The sequence below is a fragment of the Harpia harpyja genome, chromosome 13, assembly GCF_026419915.1.
Source record: "Harpia harpyja isolate bHarHar1 chromosome 13, bHarHar1 primary haplotype, whole genome shotgun sequence".
NCBI lineage: Eukaryota > Metazoa > Chordata > Aves > Accipitriformes > Accipitridae > Harpia > Harpia harpyja.
In genome coordinates, this window is record NC_068952.1 from 33,686,067 (window position 1) to 33,704,605 (window position 18,539).

The 18,539-nt window shown below is 37.1% G+C and overlaps 1 protein-coding gene across 2 annotated transcripts in view; it reads left to right on the top strand.

Annotated features, from left to right (window-relative positions):
- Positions 1–18,539, top strand: part of LYST (lysosomal trafficking regulator) — a 96,553-nt gene that overhangs the window by 62,692 nt on the left and 15,322 nt on the right. For both annotated transcript variants that reach the window (XM_052805282.1, XM_052805281.1), the window contains 18 exons: positions 774–1,410; positions 1,891–2,068; positions 3,609–3,778; positions 5,268–5,498; positions 6,421–6,587; positions 7,080–7,232; positions 8,647–8,838; positions 9,367–9,545; positions 10,699–10,905; positions 12,237–12,413; positions 12,904–12,980; positions 13,938–14,126; positions 14,853–14,998; positions 15,073–15,169; positions 15,863–15,924; positions 16,298–16,353; positions 17,400–17,552; positions 17,883–18,127. In XM_052805282.1, coding sequence (XP_052661242.1) covers positions 774–1,410; positions 1,891–2,068; positions 3,609–3,778; positions 5,268–5,498; positions 6,421–6,587; positions 7,080–7,232; positions 8,647–8,838; positions 9,367–9,545; positions 10,699–10,905; positions 12,237–12,413; positions 12,904–12,980; positions 13,938–14,126; positions 14,853–14,998; positions 15,073–15,169; positions 15,863–15,924; positions 16,298–16,353; positions 17,400–17,552; positions 17,883–18,127 — 3,316 coding nt within the window. The remainder of the gene's footprint in view (positions 1–773; positions 1,411–1,890; positions 2,069–3,608; positions 3,779–5,267; positions 5,499–6,420; positions 6,588–7,079; positions 7,233–8,646; positions 8,839–9,366; positions 9,546–10,698; positions 10,906–12,236; positions 12,414–12,903; positions 12,981–13,937; positions 14,127–14,852; positions 14,999–15,072; positions 15,170–15,862; positions 15,925–16,297; positions 16,354–17,399; positions 17,553–17,882; positions 18,128–18,539) is intronic.

Here is an 18,539-nt window from a genome sequence, read left to right on the forward strand (position 1 = left end):
AAAAAACAATATTCCTGTTGTCATCATTGCATTAGTACTAAATGATGTATAGTTTTCAAAAATACTTCTGAATGAACAAAGTCTCCTTGTCCTAGACTAACAGAAAGCTTCTTCTACCAGTCTGGTATACAGACTGCTCTCCCTCTTAAAAATATATTTTATGAAAGACATCAGTAATATGCTCTGAAAGTTTGACTGTTTTGGGTCAAACTGTGTGCTTAAAAGGAAGCCCTGTTAAATAAAATACGCAGTGATTTGTTATAAATCTGAAGTACATGTAAAGCCTTAGGGCAAAAGGGTTGGTGAATAGTATTTCAATGTCCACTGAAACATGCCAGTAGATTAGACCTCTTACACAAGAGCTCCCAATAGAGTAACCTCCTCTATTTGACCCTTGTTTTGAGCAAGGAGATTGAGCTAGACAATCTCCAGAGGTACCATCCATCCTCAATGATTCTAGGAATCTGTACAAATTCCTACTGAAGGTTAGTTGAGAGGATCATAATGTAAATCCAGAAACTGCAGTATATATGCAAAAATTATTTTCCATTTTATGTATCTTTCAGTTTTGACTTGCTAAATAAATGGCTGTGTAGTAGTTTACTATCTCTACTTCATTGGCCAAATCTGAGCTATGCCAGGTGTTAAATCAAGTTTTGCCGCATAAAATTAGCTTGGGTCATCACTGTGCTAAGTGTATGTGGAATGTAACATTGAGGGAAAAGCTTTTTTCTAGCGTAAAAGGAATGCTAAAGATATCCTTATTTCTCTAGGGAACACTTCCAAGGCTAGTGTACAGCAGAAGATAAGCTCTCAGGCACCTAAAAGACTTTGCAAAAGCTTACCAGCATCTCCTACTTCCTCACCTCGAATTCATCGAAAAAGACTAACTGAAAGAATGGGAAGCAGTGTTGATGACCTGCAGATTATTGGCAAGCGTGACTACATTGATCTCCAGGATAGAAGTGGTTTTGTAGGAAGTTCTGAAACCATAAAGAGAGTACAAGAAGAACTCTTTCTTAGCAGTTGTGAGTCTGCAAAAACAGTTTGTGACTCAGAGTTAACATCTGCGGAAACATTTGAAGATATTGCAAAAGAAGAAGAGTTATCTGAAAATGCATTTGAGAGTAAAGAAGCAGATGCAGACCTGAAATGTAATGAAGGTGGTGGTGTTGCAGCTGAGCCATCGCTACGTCGTCCAGACAATCTGAAAGGACTACCTTCATTTCAGAAGAGTCAGAGTAATTTTGCAGGGTTAGGCTTAGCATTTTCGGTTCACGGAAGTTCATCTGCCATTGCTCGCTGGCCAAGCTTTGCTGACAAGAATGTACTTCCTGAAGACTGGGAGAGTCTTGCTTTTTCTTCAGCTAATGAGAATACCCAAAAACCTTCTGAAAGCCCTGATGACAGGTAAGCAGATAAACAAAATAATAAATTAGCAGTAGCTCAGTATGAGCTCTAACTTCACAGTTCTTGGTCTTGATTATTATACTACTAAATTTGGAAGTCTGAAAATTGAGAGAGTGTTTTTAATGGCTGTCATAAACCAATTCATTAAGCTTTTAGTCTATCGAATTGCATTGTTTGAATTTTTGCATTATTTACATAGCAAACTTTAAAAATCAGGAATTTTGCTATCTGCAGTAGGAGTGGGAATTTGTAATGTTAGCTCACAAAAAAATCTTAAGCAAGTAGTTCTGGTCAGATTATCCTTTTTGCTATCTGCCATCCAAAAATAAGTGTTAATGAAGAGTGATAATAGAAGTATTAGAGAAATGTTTGCCACATTTCTTCCTCCTCCTGCCCCCAAGAGTAGCTAACAATTATCCATTTTTTTTGTCTCCTGTTGTAGACAATAAACTGTGGTAAAACACATTCCTCTGTTTTCAGATGTACAGAAGACTGTCTTGTGCTTATCTGTTGTGGATTATATGACCTCTTGCGTGGAGTTCTCCTAATCCTACCAGATGTCATGCTAGATGATGTGATGGACAAGCTTATCCAACCTGATTATCTTATAGTTCTTGTGAACCACCCATCTCCTCTCATACAACAAGGAGTCATTAAAGTAGGCCTCTATAAAATGTTTTCAGCTAAAAAGTTGTGAACTGGCATAGCTAACATGTTGGAAACATGAAGTTTTGTTAATATTTTTAATTTTGCTTTCTTTAGTTTTCTAGGTTTACTTCTGAGTTTTAAGATGTGCTTCCATACCCACAGACTTAAAAAAAAACAAAAAAACCCAAAAAGCCAAAAAAACCAACCCCAAAAACCAACACAACACAAACATAGAATCTTTCAATAGATAATTATAGTCCATGATCTAAGCCAGAGGCCTTAGGAGCCTATGACAGCATTACTGATGTAAATGGAAGGGACAATGCAGAAAGTCAGTGACCATCTTGTCAAGATTAAACACATGACGCACTATGTTAAATTAAGGTGCAAGGAAAGTTTTGACTTCTAGCACAGTTGACTTTCAGTTATTCTGGGGAGTGTGTCGTCCACACACTTGTGGCCTGAACACGGACTTGAGGCTTCAAAATGTTTTCAGAGATTTTTGTAGTATTGACAACGACGATGTTTGTGGATGATAACATTATATAGATTGAAAAACTTCAAGTAGATTTGTATTTTAATTTCAAGAAGAATAAGATTATATGGCTTCATTAACAAAATGATCCAAAAAATCATGCGTGCACTTGCATACACACCAAAGTGCAGGATTTAACAAGTACAAAAAGTTTGAATGTATTTACGTATGCATTCTGTAACTTATGTGTGTGTCCTAGTTTCAGCTGGGATAGAGTTAACTGTCTTCCTAGTAGCTGGTACGGTGCTATGTTTTGAGTTCAGTATGAGAAGAATGTTGATAACACTGATGTTTTCAGTTGTTGCTAAGTAGTGTTTAGTCTAAAGTCAAGGAGTTTTCAGCTTCTCATGCCCAGCCAGCGAGAAAGCTGGAGGGGCACAAGAAGTTGGCACAGGACACAGCTAGGGCAGCTGACCCAACCTGGCCAACGGGGTATTCCATACCATGTGATGTCACATCTAGTATAGGAACTGGGGGGAGTGGGGGCGGGGAATCACCGCTCGGGGACTAACTGGGTGTTGATCAGCAGGTGGTGAGCAATTGCAGTGTGCATCATTTGTACATTCCAATCCTTTTATTATTGCTGTTGTCTCTTCATTAGTGTTATCATTATCATTATTAGTTTCTTCTTTTCTGTTCTATTAAACCGTTCTTATCTCAACCCATGAGTTTTACTACTTTTCCCGATTTTCTCCCCCATCCCACTGGGTGGGGGGGCGACTGAGTGGGCGGCTGCGTGGTGTTTAGTTGCTGGCTGGGGTTAAACCACGACAGTGTGTGACTTCATCTCCCCCAAAATTGACTAAAAACCTAAGAGTCTTCAGATTAAAAGGATAAAGTCAGCTGTCAGTTTTAACAAGGACAGTGTAGATTGCACTTGCAATAGTGCAATTGATGTTTTTAATCTGGAATTTTAAAAATTTTGATTTTGAACTGTTCAAATTGCAGACAAGAACTTAACTTTCAAGGGGGTTATATTAAATGTTCACATTATAATTATGCATTTGTTTTTTAGTTGTTGGATGCATATTTCAGCAGAGCAAGGAGGGAGCAGAAGGAGAAATTTTTAAAGAATCGTGGCTTCTCCTTGCTAGCCAACCAGCTGTACCTTCACCAGGGGACTCAGGAAGTTGTAGAGTGCTTTCTGGAAATGCTCTTTGGCCGCTCTGTTGGCTTGGATGAAGAGTAAGTACTGCTTTGCTTTTGCGTCCTGTAACTTAATATTTGAACTACAAGCAGTGCACTTTGCTGGAGGCAAAGAAGAGATAGCTTTCTAATTCCTATTGTCTTCCTAGTAGTCAGCAACCCTAGAAAAAAAGTTCCTTCAAAACTGTTTTGAAATGTTTTGCTTGTAGCTTTAACATTTAAATGTATTAAACTTCTTATGACAATTGTATGGTCCTTAAGCTGTTTGGAAGCAACTTCATCTGATGGTTGCTGCCAGGTGGGATCTTCTAAACCCTCAGCCCTTCTGAGGGCCTCAGAGGCCTTTGCACTTCAAATGTCCTGTAATCAGTTTAACTCTTCCTATTCTTTCTGATCCTATGTGAAACTGATTTATATCCTTAGAAGTTTTAAGTAGCAGTCACTAGACTTCTGCTACTGCATTTTGGTAGGTGATTAAGGAAAAAGCTTGATGCCACAGCTGCTTCCTTGGCTTGGCCTTGAGTTTAAATCCCTATTTCCTTTAGGGAAAATCCCACAGATACACCATTTCCTTGAACCAAAGAGCCACCTCATATTGACAGGAAAGGAGATTACCTTTAAGCAGACAATTATCTAAGTAAATAGTATTTTTTAGAATTAGTGTGACTGTTTAATGATTGTACAGGGAGAACATGCAGCTAAGTATAGTCAGCAGTGCAAAAATCTTGCACAAACCTCCTTCTCAGTTGCTGCCTCTGCAGGATTTGTAGCCAAATTACTTCTGCCTGTTGGCCTGATCTTCACCACCACCACCCATCCCTTCCACCCCCCCAAAAAAAAGCCTGTTTAACTGCAAGACTTAAACCTGGCTGCTTAACTAGCCCCAAAGAGAACTGTTATTTCCTCGGGATTGATTATGGGGCTGGGAAGGTAATTCTAATGTCTCAGGCTTTTAGGATTGTAAGTCATGTGATGGGCTGATAACCTTAGAAGAGTAATCTAATTTCTTAGTGCACAAGTAATACAGAATCTAAAGCACTGTTCTAAATTCTACAGTTGCAATAAGCCAGAAGTTGCCAAACTTAATTAAACTTCAGCAGTAATGGATATAAGATATCAAACCTGCTGTCAGTCAGTATATTATATTGATGCCAAGCTGTATCTGGTTTCTTGATAGTGTCTGTGCCTGTTGTAACACTTATAAGATGCATCATCTTTCCAGTAATTTTTCTACACTGATTACAAACCCCCTCTGTTTTCATGAAATCTGTATTGTAGACAGTTGGCAGTTAGCTGAAGCTTCAGATATATTTTTAGGCACTTCCATTTCCTTGTGGCTCTTTGAAGTGTTTATTTTGCTCTTATTTCCTTTAGTAGACAGGCATTGTTACTGCAATGAAACTTAGGAAAATGCCATCTACATCTTTGCCAAAATACTGGCATAGACTGGTATTCCAGTTGCATATACTAGTTGCATGTACCAGGTTCCTATTTTAAGGATGTCACTCGCTTATATTTATGTTAATAGATTTGATCTGGAAGATGTCAAGAATGTTGGACTCTTTCAAAAATGGTGTGTCATTCCTGTTCTGGGTCTTATAGAGAACTCTCTGTATGATAATGTTCTGCTGCATAACTGCTTCTGTCTCCTTCTACAAATCATAAATTCCTGCTCAAAAGTTGCAGACCTACTGCTCGATAATGGCTTGCTCTATGTGTTGTGTAATACGCTGGCTGCTCTCAACGGACTGGAAACAAAGTAAGTATTGTATCAGTTGCTGTAAAATAGTCCAGGCACAACCTTAAGTCTAGCAAAAATTACTGTATTGTATTTGTTCTACTTTCTAAAATGATCAGAAAGCATGTACAAAATAACACTGGTTTTGAGGTTTTCAGCTTTAATTATACCTGTAAGTGAAAGTTAATTCAGTTCAAACGGTGGAATATAAAAATTTCTTTCCACACCTTAAACTTTCAAGTGAAATGACATTTTAAAATGCAGGTTTGTTGCATGGTGTGCACTTTGGATGCTCTTCATAATAAACTCACCGGAACAGTAAGATAAAGGCCCAGGAGATGGTAGCATTCTACTATATCTATAGCCAATGTCAAAACTGCAGGAAAAGTCTCTCCTGTGCTGCCTGTGATTTAGTAGTTGAGATTCTGAGTAACTTAAATGACTTCATGAATTACAAACATTCTGTACTCTAAGAAAGGTTATACAGTGAAGGAAGGAGAAATGGGGTTTTGTTAATTCATTTCATCAGTTGGTATCCTGAAAAAAGAGACAGACTTCCCTTTTACCCCAGTATAGTTTTAGTTCAGCATGGCTACAAAATTGAGATATTGCCCTGAATTTTTTTTGAGAAATACAGGACTTCAAACCTGTTCTTTAACTTAGAAATCTGATACTAATACATCATTGCTTTTCCAATAAAACTTTGTTACAATCTTAACGTTAGAATGTCTCAAAGATTTGCAGGCATCCAATTTGCCAGAGTTAACACTGAAGAGGTGTCTTTGATAATTTTCTATCCTTCAGCAGTAATGTTTTTATATAAAGTACAATATAATATTAGATACGGTTGTCATAATTAGCAAGGGGGATAGTAATGGGTCTTGTTATGGGTTATAATCTACTAGAACTGTCATGTTTGTGGTAACTACAACTTTGTTTGCAGCATTCCCTTGAATGACTACAAGTTACTTGCGTGTGATATACAACAGCTGCTGGTAGCAGTTGCAATTCATGCCTGCAGCTCCTCAGGTTCTCAATATTTTCGTGTTATTGAAGACCTCATTGTGCTGCTTGGTCATCTTCAAAACAGTAAAAGTGCAAGGATGCAAAGTAAGTTATCTGCTTATTTTGGGGGTCATGGGACTGGAGAAGTAAATCCCTTCCCCACTGATTTTTGTTTAAATTGATATTCCTGCCAAGGGAGAAGGGAGAGTTCTCTGGTGATGGATCTTCTTTGTCTTCTAAGTGGTTCTCAAGGTAGTAGTTTTCCTCAGGAGCCTGCCTTGTGGTAAAGAATTGAGTTCTCCTAATCTGAACAAACAATGATTGTAAAAGTTCATTAAGGGTATTTAAATGGAAATGTTCTATACAGTTGCATTTAGCTTATTTCAGAGTAATCAAATTCAATGGCTTTTCCATGACAACTCACTTGTGTACTGTCTGTATCTGTGGAATAGTGATGTGACTTTGTGTCTTCTGTGGATCGGAGGTTTTACAGCTCTTGACGCATTTTGTGTTCTTTTACTTTTTACAAACATCTGCTAAAAAATCTTGAAGACAAGTAAAGAATGTCTTATGTCCTTTGTATGCCTCTCTCTGTAGACATGGCAGTTGTTCTGCAGTTAAGAGTTCTTCAAGCAGCTATTGAATTAATAAGAACAACAGCAACCCAAGATGCTCAGGAGCAGGCCGGTTCAGTCCCATCACCATCTGCACCACATCGTGCAATGTTTCAAAAGCGTAAAGGCATTGCTGGTGAGTAGCAAAAGTGTAGTATTCTTGTACTTTCTCCTGTATATTACTTTCAAACTGTAATTTCAGTATACAACAAATGAGTCCTGTTGCTTTGCTTTTTCTGTGGACTGGCTTTAAAAATAAATAAATATTTATTTATTTATTTTGAATAGTGTAGCCTTGTACCCATTTTGAACTTGTGGGGGTTTTGTATTAGGAGGAGGGAGTGGGGTATGAAAATGAAACCTCAGTCACCTTATTCTCACTGCAGTGTCTAAAGCCAGATATTGCCTTCTTTTGGGATTCTCTTGAATTCACAAGTTGCTTAGTAAAGATGTTTTTAAAGTAATTCATAGTGGGTTTAATAGCCAACTTCACAGTAAGGAAATACCAAAATAAAGTTAGTGCTTGTAACTTTAACACAGCTATGACGTAGGGATTGCATTGTTGCACAACTTCTAATTAGTGATCATCCTGAAGTAAATACCTGGCACTCCCAAATTTATTGTTGGGAATGTGAGATTCCCAGATTCCACTGTGGTTGTGCTTGCAAAACATTTGTGCAGTTCTAGCTCTAGCAGTAATACTTTCTCTGTATTTGATAGCTGGTGAATCATTCTGTAAAGGTTTTGAAATATTCTGGCTGGAAATGGATTTTATGTATCTCATATAAATGAAGCTGCATTTAAGACTTTGTAGAAGATACAATTTAAAAACTGGACATGTATTGGAGTTTTTTTTTAAAAAAAAACCAAACCACTATTATTGCATGTTTACTATGGGAATGTTTCTCTTGATATGGTCAGCTTTTGAGGCCCTTCTCCATCAGCCTGGTAAATATAATGAAAATACTTTTACATTAGTGAATCTGGTAAGGCACTAAAGAAAAATAAAAAAACCAGTTATTTCCAAAAGAAACAAGTACAGTCAAGGCCTACCAGTTCCTTTCAACAAAATTTTAGGGAATACTCTTTTAAGTTAGAAATAGTACTTCTATCAAAATTAGTGACAATGGGTATGGTACAAAATGTGTTTGTTTATAAGCTGTTAATATAACTGACTCATTATTTGTGCTCATAAAGCTACTTTCCAATATGCAGTAACTTTTTGTTGTATCATGAATTTTTAATCCTTTATCCTAATAATACAGTAAAACCAGGAGTAGAATACTCTGGTGTTGTACAATAAATCTGATCTTGAGACTAACTCATCTCATGGTATCACTTCTTGAATATTATATGTTTATTTTTAAATAGAAAAGCTTTTAAAAGAAAGATACAAACATCCAAATGACACTTATGTTCCCTTCAATATTAATGTATTTCAAATGTTTTGTTTTCTTAAATGGTATGAATTCTTTGGACGAAAGCAGTTGCTGAGTGACTAATTTTTTGTGCATTTTAGTAGGATGCTATTAATGCTTCTCTGCTTAAAGGCTCCAGAAAGTTTTCACTTGCTCAGTCTGATGCTTTGCTGATGAAAATGCGCTCACTAGCCAGTGAGGAGTTCAACATGATGATGCAGCGGAGAATGAGCCAGGAAAATCCTATCCAAGCCACTGAGGCTGAGTTTGTGCAAAGGTTACAGAGGCTGACTGTTCTAGCTGTTAACAGGCTCATTTATTTAGGTAGGACTTCTTGTTGTTCATTTCTGTTTTGACAGAGCCAATGTAGTGCAATATGAAAAATGGATTCTTGCTTTTGGAGTGTTGAAGTGTTTGAGAGGAAAGATACCATTGACGCTAGTTTAATGGATTTAACCATAAAAACATCATTCTCTCTGTGATTTGTCTCTCGGTATTATGTAACTGACAATCTGGATACAGTTTTTATCTGAATGAACTGAACAAGTTGTTTTAATTCTATGTTAGTGCATTCATGTGTTAACTGCCTGAATTATTACATGAATATTTAACTCTGCCCAAGGGAGCATCTGCTCTCTTAAAATGCATCCGTTTGCATGTTTCTATGAAAAGGCTACATTTGTTAGCAAAACTTGACTTTGGGGGCTAGTTCAAATTCCACAGAAGCAAGAGAAAGAGTAAGTATGCCAACTATAGTAGTAAAGACAGTATATGATTTAATGCCAACTAAAGGATCACAGGATTCTCTTGCTTGAGATGGTACTGATCAATATGTGCCTCTTAAATTTTAAGCATCTGCTGAAGAGTGCCTTGATGTACTGGGTATAACAGAAAACACAAGTCAAAGCAGACTTTCAACATCCCAACTGGAAGTTCCTGAAGAGGAAGGGCAGCAAGAACTGCCTAGCAAAACAAATCCTTTTCTTAAAGAAATGTTCAAAATGTTGGTGGAAGGAATCAAAGTATCCATTGTAAGTAATTACATGTTGTCTGCATTAAAGCATATCTCATAAGGTTCCTTTATTAGGAACTTCTCATGCATAAAGTCTTCTGTCCATAAATGCTTTTTTTACTGCCTCTCTCAGTTCAGCTGTGGCATTAAAAACCTCTGTTCAGCTTCCCAGTTATTCTGCTGTTGTAAAATAGTAAATGCATCTGTTTTGATTTTTACCTTAACGTTTAGCAAAATTCTGCTTCTTGGAACAAGCACACAAAGGTTGAAGACTTCTGTGTAGTCTACAAATCTGCTTTGTCTCTTAAACCTCAAGGTTTAACTTTGCTGGAGCCGATAAAACAAGATCATCTGTGCATCCACAGATGATGGAGAGTTTCTGAGCAATTTGTGTCTCTAATATATTTTAGAGTTGGGAAGGGGAACTGTCTCTCTTTTCAATTGTTGCCAAAGGGCTGAGAGTTTTCTCTTCTAGCATACAGACTTTAGCGTGTCAACCTTTCCAAGGTGATCAGGTTTTCCTTGGGTAATTGGAAATTGTTTTATTGGAAAACTTAACTTACTGCTTCTTGCCTCTTTATTTCTCTTAGGTCATCTTTATAAAAAGTAGCTCAACCTAATTTTCTTTCTAGGTCTGGAAAATTGAGCTTGTTAGGTCTGTTATCTTTCCATCATGCCATACTTGTAGTACTTTTCAAAGGTGGCAGGTTTCTTTTTGTGAGCACAAGCACCTCCATCCAATGCCTGGTTTCTAATCTTTTGAGGTAATCCATTCAGAAACTAGTGATTAACATAAAAGGGCTATTCATTAAAATAAACAAAACCCTCTGATTTTTAAACCTTCTACATCACAATTTTTGCTTTTTTGGATTGTTGTATAGTCCCTCTAACTGGATACCCAGTTTAGTTAGGAGTTGCATTCCTAATATTGGCGGATTGAGAAAAATATGCTTATTTTATTAGAATGAACAAACCCCTCTCTCATTTTTAGTAGAATGCCTTTTAACCTGTAATAATAATCAGTAATCTAAAATTAAACACTTTATTTTGGTAGAGAAATCTTTATTGCCTTACATTTTGATCCTATCAACTGTGTTTGTTTTGTAATGTGAAAAACTTGGTAAAAGGAAGCCCTAACCCTGTAATATTAAAAAATTGTCTCTTGTACTTAGGGCACCAGCAGAATGAACACACCAAAGCAGCAGTGGAAGAGAATCCTCTTGTCATGTAAGGACACATTCCGTACACAAATTGGGAGGCTTCTTGTGCACAACTTGTCTCCGGCAAGGCCACTGCAAGAGAGAAAGCTGGCTTTGGAGTTGGTACATGAAATAAACAATCAAGAGATTATGCGTGACTGTCTTAGCCCAACTTTGCAAGTAAGCTCAAGGGTGTTTGAGAGAAGTTTGTAAAACGTATATTCAATTTTTTTGTTTAAATTTCACAATTTTTTAGAACTGTATGTGGCTACAGTTGTTCACTGCTGTTTTAGCAATGTTTAGTGTAATGACAAATTAATGTCATACAAAATGCCTGTGTGTACCTCTGCAATTGCTATGTTATCCTGAGGGTAGGTTTTGTAAGAGGCAAGATAGGATTATGTCTGGATATGTTTACTCTGTAGCACATCAAACATCACATCTCCTGTGTAGTGCAGAAACAAAAGGTGGTTTTAACATGAAGAATTTTACTGAGGATGCTAGAAGTTAAGGTACCCTGAAAAAGCAGATTAATGAAGGAATTATCCTTGCCTTGGAACTCTAACTGCAGACTTCCTCAAACTTTTAAGAACTGATTGCCACTAGATTTTAAGAGGCAGCCAGTCCTCAATCAAAGCAGTTACTCTATCTTTTCTTATTTAGCCTTTATTAATTCTTAAAGTGGGATTGTGTATTCTATGTTCTTAACTCAAATAGCTGAACACTTTCTCCCCGCTTCTCTGGGTTTGTTAGGAAAAAGCTTTTTTGATTGTACTCTGTTAGTGCAAGCTTTAGAGAAAGCATTTCTTAGAGCCACGATTAGGAATTGGGTAGGAATGTTGCTGTTTGAGATCTTCAGGAACTGCAAGAATGAAATAAATTATGTAAGATATTGACACAGTTTGAGTCAGTGTATACTAAGGAGAGAAAGTATTTATTGGATGAACCTATGACACTTATGTGTTTCTGATCACATATACATTATTCAATTAAATTAACACTTTTACTAGTAAGAAGAGAGTTGATACACTAGCAATGGCTTCTTTGGGGGAGTGTCATGTTGAATGCTTTTACGGGCTGTGTCTGCTTAACTTCATTATCTGTCAGCTCTAATTTAATTTATCAGACAAGGTGTAGCATTCTTGGCAGGCAAAATTAGGAGTCTCGGGCACATATTCCCTGAAGTATAAACAAGGCTGTAGGAGCTGAGTCCTTGGAAAAGAAACTTAGCTTTCCTGTAAGCCATTTGAAAAGTCACAAGATGCTGGGGTAAGTTTTATCATATGGAGGATTAAATTCAGCATGTTCTTTCTAGTTTTATAGAAGCTTGTCTTCAAACATTAAAGCAACCATTTTCTTTAAATCACGGAAAAATTAGTAGAAGCAGCAATCTGTCCAGACTGACTAGAAAAGGGAATGAAGTTGGAGGAAAAAACTGCTCAGTGTTGTATTGTGGGAATGAGAATGACCATACATCTGTTTTCCCTTCTTCCCTTCCTTTCATCTTCTAGCATGGACCTAAATTAGTGCTCTATTTATATGAGTTAATGCACAATCACAGTGATGAAATGACCAAAGAAGAACAAAGAGCAGCAGGAGACTTTGTGAACACATTGAAATGTTGTGGCTATAAATGCATTCCCCTGAGCCCACGACCAAAGCCAGATCTAATAAGAGCTTTGAAAGAGGTTTGTGAATCAAAACTTTATTTCAAAAACTGAGTATATTTGAGACAATTGTCTGTTATGTGGGGTCAGAGTCTTACTGTAGACAGTGATTTTGTTTGCTTGGTGCATGGCTTATGCTTTTGGGGATTCTCTGGGGTCTGAATATTTCTGTCACATGTACTCAACACTTCACAGCAAGCTCACATGTTAATGCTTCTTGGTTAAGCATATTACTTAATCCAGGTAAAGGTGAGAGTTCATAATAAGTTACTAGTATCTCTCATTGTCAGGAAAAAAATTTTATGGTTCCTTGCAAAAAGTTACAAAATTATTTCTAAATATAATAAAACTGCAGGAACTGAAATGAAGTCTTGATGGTTTTAAATGCTGTGAAGGTATCAGTTGAACAGTTCTGTCAGTCTTCCTTTTTTAAACTGGCCTACCCTTTAGCCTCTGCTTCCTTATTTTGTCCATCTAAAAAAAAAAAGTAGCATGTAAAACTTCCTTTCAGGATCAGAAGAAATATGAGATGGAAGAAGGCATAAACAAAGCTGCTTGGGAGAAGACAATGGCTAATAATCGGCAAAAGTAAGTGCCTTTTTAAAGGGGCTGCACAAACTCTGTAAGAATGTTCTCTGTTCAGTACACCCTATTGCAAAGTTGCCTATGTGATGATTACAGGTGTTTTTTCAAATTAACAGTATTGCTAGCTTTTGATATTTTTTTTTACCATTATAAAAACAGTTTGATTGTAGGTATATGCATTTTGATAGGTTGTATAGTAAATGGCATTGTGTGAACTTCAGAATACTGAATCGTTTTTTGCACATTTGGCATTTCACCCTTAGTTTTACAGCTGTTGTATCTGTCCAATCACCTCTCCTGTTGCTGTGGTCTGTGCAATTAAATGTGAGGCAAATGTCCCTGCAACTAACCCTGATCTTCAATGAATAAAATACCGTTATATTCAGCATAGTATTTGAACACTTTTGTGAGCTACGTAGACTACTGCTACTTGACATAATGTAAATTTCGGTAGCTTGTGGTAGAGTAAGAGGTTCTTTCCGTTAATTTACATTTCAGGCTTTGTCATAAAAATCAGATCTGAGATGCACATGCAACATGCTTCAATGTAGGCAACTGTAGTAGCTGTAAAAGTCAGCTTAGTCAAGTCTGTCCAGATAAGAGATAAGACTTTGTTGAATAACTTAAGAGATTTGAGCAGTGGTAAATTACTGTTCTTACTTCAGATTTTTATTGTAATGAATATACATTAATAAGTAAAACATGCTAATATATGGCTGTCAATCTTCTGATTGGCTTGTCTTGTCTTTGGCCACAAGTAATAGCTTTTTTTGAAGGCTAAGAAGCAGAAGGTATTCATGAGTCTTGTGAAAATTGTGTAGGCTAAGTTGCTCTGCGTCTGCTTTAACAAGAACTATGGATATCTCCTGCCAAACTGATTGTATTTTATAAGGGGTTTTGGTGTCTTGCCATCCCTTTTCAGTGTGTTTGACATTTTAAAACACAACTCTTTTTCCTCAGTCTCTTTCAACGTCTGGATACAAAATCTAAAGACATTTCTAAAATAGCTGGAGACATCACACAAGCTGTGTCTCTGTCACAAGGAATGGAAAGGAAGAAAGTAATCCAGCACATCAGGGGGATGTATAAGGCAGAGCTAAGTGCCAGCAGACATTGGCAGGAGCTTGTTCAGCAGCTTACCCATGATCGGTAAGTCGTTCTCTCATCTCAGTGAAAAAGTAGGAGAGACTCAATGCCTGACACATGCTTCTCATTCTACTTAAAGGCACGTGAAATGTAGATGATAGTAAAATTAGAATTACTTGCTTTTGCTAATCATCTGTTGGTTAAAGACTTGTAAAATACTTGATTTATTCTCCTATTTTTTCAGGTGAGTAGCCAAGTAGTATTTCTATACCATTTAGACAGGGGTTTTTGTCAGATACATTTTGCTGTGCCGAATAGAATGAATGTCATGAAGTTTTCATATCTTGCTTTCCATTGATGGAGTAAAAAACCATTTTTTTGGGTAATGTTACTCACATTAGCATCCAGATACTGTGTCTGCTAATCTGCATAGAGCAAAAGATGTTAAGTCTTGACAAGAAACTAAACAGTGGTATTTTTACCACTGCAGAGCTAGTATGTCATGTGTGCAGCAGCTGAGTTTTGAAAATAAAGTATTGGATACATTGTATTGCTGTCTTCCTCAGAATTAGTAACTTCAAGAGCAGTTTTACAGTAGTAGCTCCTAAGTAGTGGGGATAGCTCATGAAAATAAACTACAGAATTCAGTTTTTTGATACTTTTTCAGAAATAATTGCTCAGTGTACTACTGTGGAACTTCTGCCTTTCTACTATTTAAAGAAAAACAGAATGAATAAACATATATACTGCCTCTGCTGCTAAACTCTAACATATTTTGTGTTTTTTCAGAGCACTCTGGTATGACCCAGTCTATTACCCAACTTCTTGGCAACTGGATCCGACAGAGGGCCCAAACAGAGAGAGGCGCCGCTTGCAGAGGTGCTACCTAACTATTCCAAACAAGTACCTCCTCCCAGACAGGCAGAAACAGGAAGGTAATTATAACACCTTCTAGGACTATATCTGAATTGTAATGACTACTAGTGCCTTATTTGTGGGGCTTTTACAGGTGTTATAAAAACTCCGTTATCTTACCTATTTGAAGACAAAACACATTCTTCTCACTCTTCTACTGTGAAGGACAAAGCTGCAAGTGAACATATAAGGTAAGGTTTGGGTAACACCTCCCTTTCCTACCTTCTCCCATTCCAGTGAAACGGTTCTCCTCACTTTTTTGTCTAAATAAACATTAAAAAAAAAAAAAATCAAGTGAGATACGAGACAAATGTCAAAAATAATAGGTTTTTTGCTGTACTCACAAGCAAAAGATCAGAGTTACCAACATGTACATTTTCTGAATCTTAAAACAGTGTAACTCCATGACTTCAAAAATCAGTAAAAGCAAATACCATCTGGTGTGATATGGGGATGGGACTTCTGTGGGATGACCTGATGGGATTTCTTTACCTATTTGTCACTTAGATATCTAAGATAGGCAGTGCTACTAGATCTGGTAGGTCTTTCCATCAGTGTTCAAAAGCAAATTGTGTTTTCATCCTCTCTGCTTTTACTGCTGTGTTACTCAACTCTCCAGTTGTGTCAATTTACCACCTATTACAGGCACTAATACTGCCTAAAACAACTGCAGAGAACACACAAAGAAATAAATACAAATATACTAATATGCAAGTCTAGAAAGTTGAGGTTCTATTTTCTTTCCCCACCTTGGGATTTGAACCATTAGAGTCATGGTGTTGAAAAGTCTTTTCTTCAACTGTAGCCTTTGAGGCTGTTAGTTCTAGGTACGTGCTGAAAGGTATGTAAATCCATAAGCATTAATACACTTTGAAATATTTCAGAGTTAATCGAAGATGTATAAGCGTAGCACCTTCTAGAGAGACTGCTGGTGAACTGTTGCTAGGTAAGTAGAATTTTCAGTCCTCATAAATATCTTTTTTTGTAAAAGATTCTGCTGTGTATATATAAACTTGGCTGATATTTTTTTTAAGTAATTGAGCTGTTGCGTGACTTCTTATGGAACATATACTTTATAGATCAGTTTTGCTTTTCTTCCCTACTGTTTGCATGAGTGCTATTTGGACTGTAGTTAAGTTTTAAAGTTGCAGACCACTTGCTAAAAGATGTGGAATGATAAATTCTATTTCTATCCAGTACTGTCTTGCCCAGGTACTATTCTAAGTATTCTTAACTCCTGGATGCTGTCTATATAATGCCAAGATGTGTTACACAAGTAGTAATATCATGTACCTTTTTGCAACTGTTTCTTCCTGCAGGAAAATGTGGCATGTATTTTGTTGAAGACAATGCTTCAGACACAATTGAAAATTCAGTAAGTATTACAGCAGCTTTTTGTCTAGCTTTAGTTTTTCCAAACTATGACCATGAGTAGCCTTTGTCTACTGCCACTGGGATTGCCGGAGTACTAGATTTAGAGGTCCCTGGACAAGGTCAGCCAAACTGAATAGTTTGGGTTCAGTGTTGCTTCTGATGCCTCTGGCTGTGGAATTGATGGTGATAGCAGAAAACAGCAAAGATGTGGGCCTGGGGCTGGGAGGGAATGAGGAGGGGGTGATATGGGGAGGCTTCTGCACCTTGCTGTCCATTGCTCTGAGTTCATCAGCATAAGTGCGCAGAGCTTGCTTTGGTCTGCACCTGAGAACTTGCCTTACTGGAAGCCGGAGCACTAAGAAGTACAGAAACTCACAAGTGTATGAATTGTGCTGTACTCTATAGCATCTGATTCTTGAATTTTCCATTATATAGGATGTTCTAGCTCCCCCGTTATCCCATATAAGAGAGGACTGTTTCATGGAGGAAACTGGAACTGACCTAATCCTTCTGATATACAAAGGCTCTGATGTATTATTTAAGTTTATACATCCAACAGACATTTAAAAAAAAAAAAAAATCAAGATGTGGGTTATACTGTCGAAAGTTTTGAACTGTTTTCAGGGAGCTCTTTCTTGCATCCACTAAGCACACAGCTCCTGTGGTTTAAGATGTTACCAGCTGTTTTGCTCCTTTGTCCTTCATATAGGACTGTCAGAATTGGGATTCATGGCAAAGCTTTGCTTGCTCTCGTTGGCTGTCTGATACTTTAGCTTAAGAGCCAGTGAAAATACAGCATTGCCTGCTAGTGTTGGATATGGAACTGGAGCAGCTGCAGAGCATGCATGATGTTCCGTGTGCTGCTTTGAGGAGAGTGGAGGATGGGAAACATACATGAAGAAAATCACAACAATGTCTTAAAGCATCACAGCAAAATTAAAGTTTGCCTTACGATATATTCTATGGTTCTAAACTGGCTGCATTGAAGGGTTTCTTGTTTTGAAAATCTGCTATTTAAAGTAACTTTTTCAATTGCAAATTCTGCAGAGTTTTCATGGAGAAACTGAACCAGCATCATTTTCTTGGACCTATGAGGAAATTAAGGAAGTTCATAAGCGTTGGTGGCAATTAAGAGACAATGCTGTGGAAATATTTCTAACGAATGGCAGAACTTTACTCTTGGCTTTTGATAACACAAAGGTAATGTGGCACTGATACATAATAATAGATCGAAGTGTTTTGCTCTGTCTTCATAGCATGTACGTTCATGCATTAGTTTTTAAGGAGACCTGTTGCATGGAATAACTAAATTCTGTCTAATACCTTTGAAAAAACTTTGCTCAGCTAGACTTCTAAACACAATCATGTAAAACACACATCTCTGATGTATTAAGAAGAATCTTAGTAATACTATACGTTATTCCATTACAGCAGATATCTGGAAATCTGTAAAATTAGAGAAACTTACTAAGTCTTGGTAGTTTGAAGCTTTTGACATTATATGATTAAATCTGTGGTATTTTCTTCTAGGTCCGTGATGATGTGTACCACAACATCTTAACTAACAATTTGCCTAACCTTTTGGAATATGGAAACATTGCTGCTTTGACCCACCTGTGGTGCACAGGACAGATTACTAACTTTGAATATCTGACTCATTTAAACAAGCATGCGGGCCGTTCCTTCAATGATCTCATGCAATATCCAGTATTTCCTTTTATACTTTCTGACTACACCAATGAAACGCTGGACCTAAATGATCCATCGGTATATAGGTAATATGAAATGTTTGGAGCTGGTTATTTCCAAATACTTGAACTGATCATCCAGTATAGCTTTTTAACTTCATTGTACTAAACTGCACACATACATGAATGGAACTATTCAGGGACAAGCCTCATCCATAATAACCTGGGCTTTTTACAATAAGTGGCTGCTTCACCTTGGATATTTAAATAAAATGCCTAATATTATGAGTGTGTATATTCAAAGGATGCTATGAATTGGACTTACATACTGCCTTAATAGGATATGGATAGTCCACAGATTTAAATAAAAGCTGTATGTTTAAATTCATGTGATTAAAGACTTCTAGGCCAATTAGTGAAAATTAAATGGAAGAGGAAATAATACTGTAAATGATTTGGCCAAGTACAAAATCATATTGTCTTCATTGTGAATAGATCC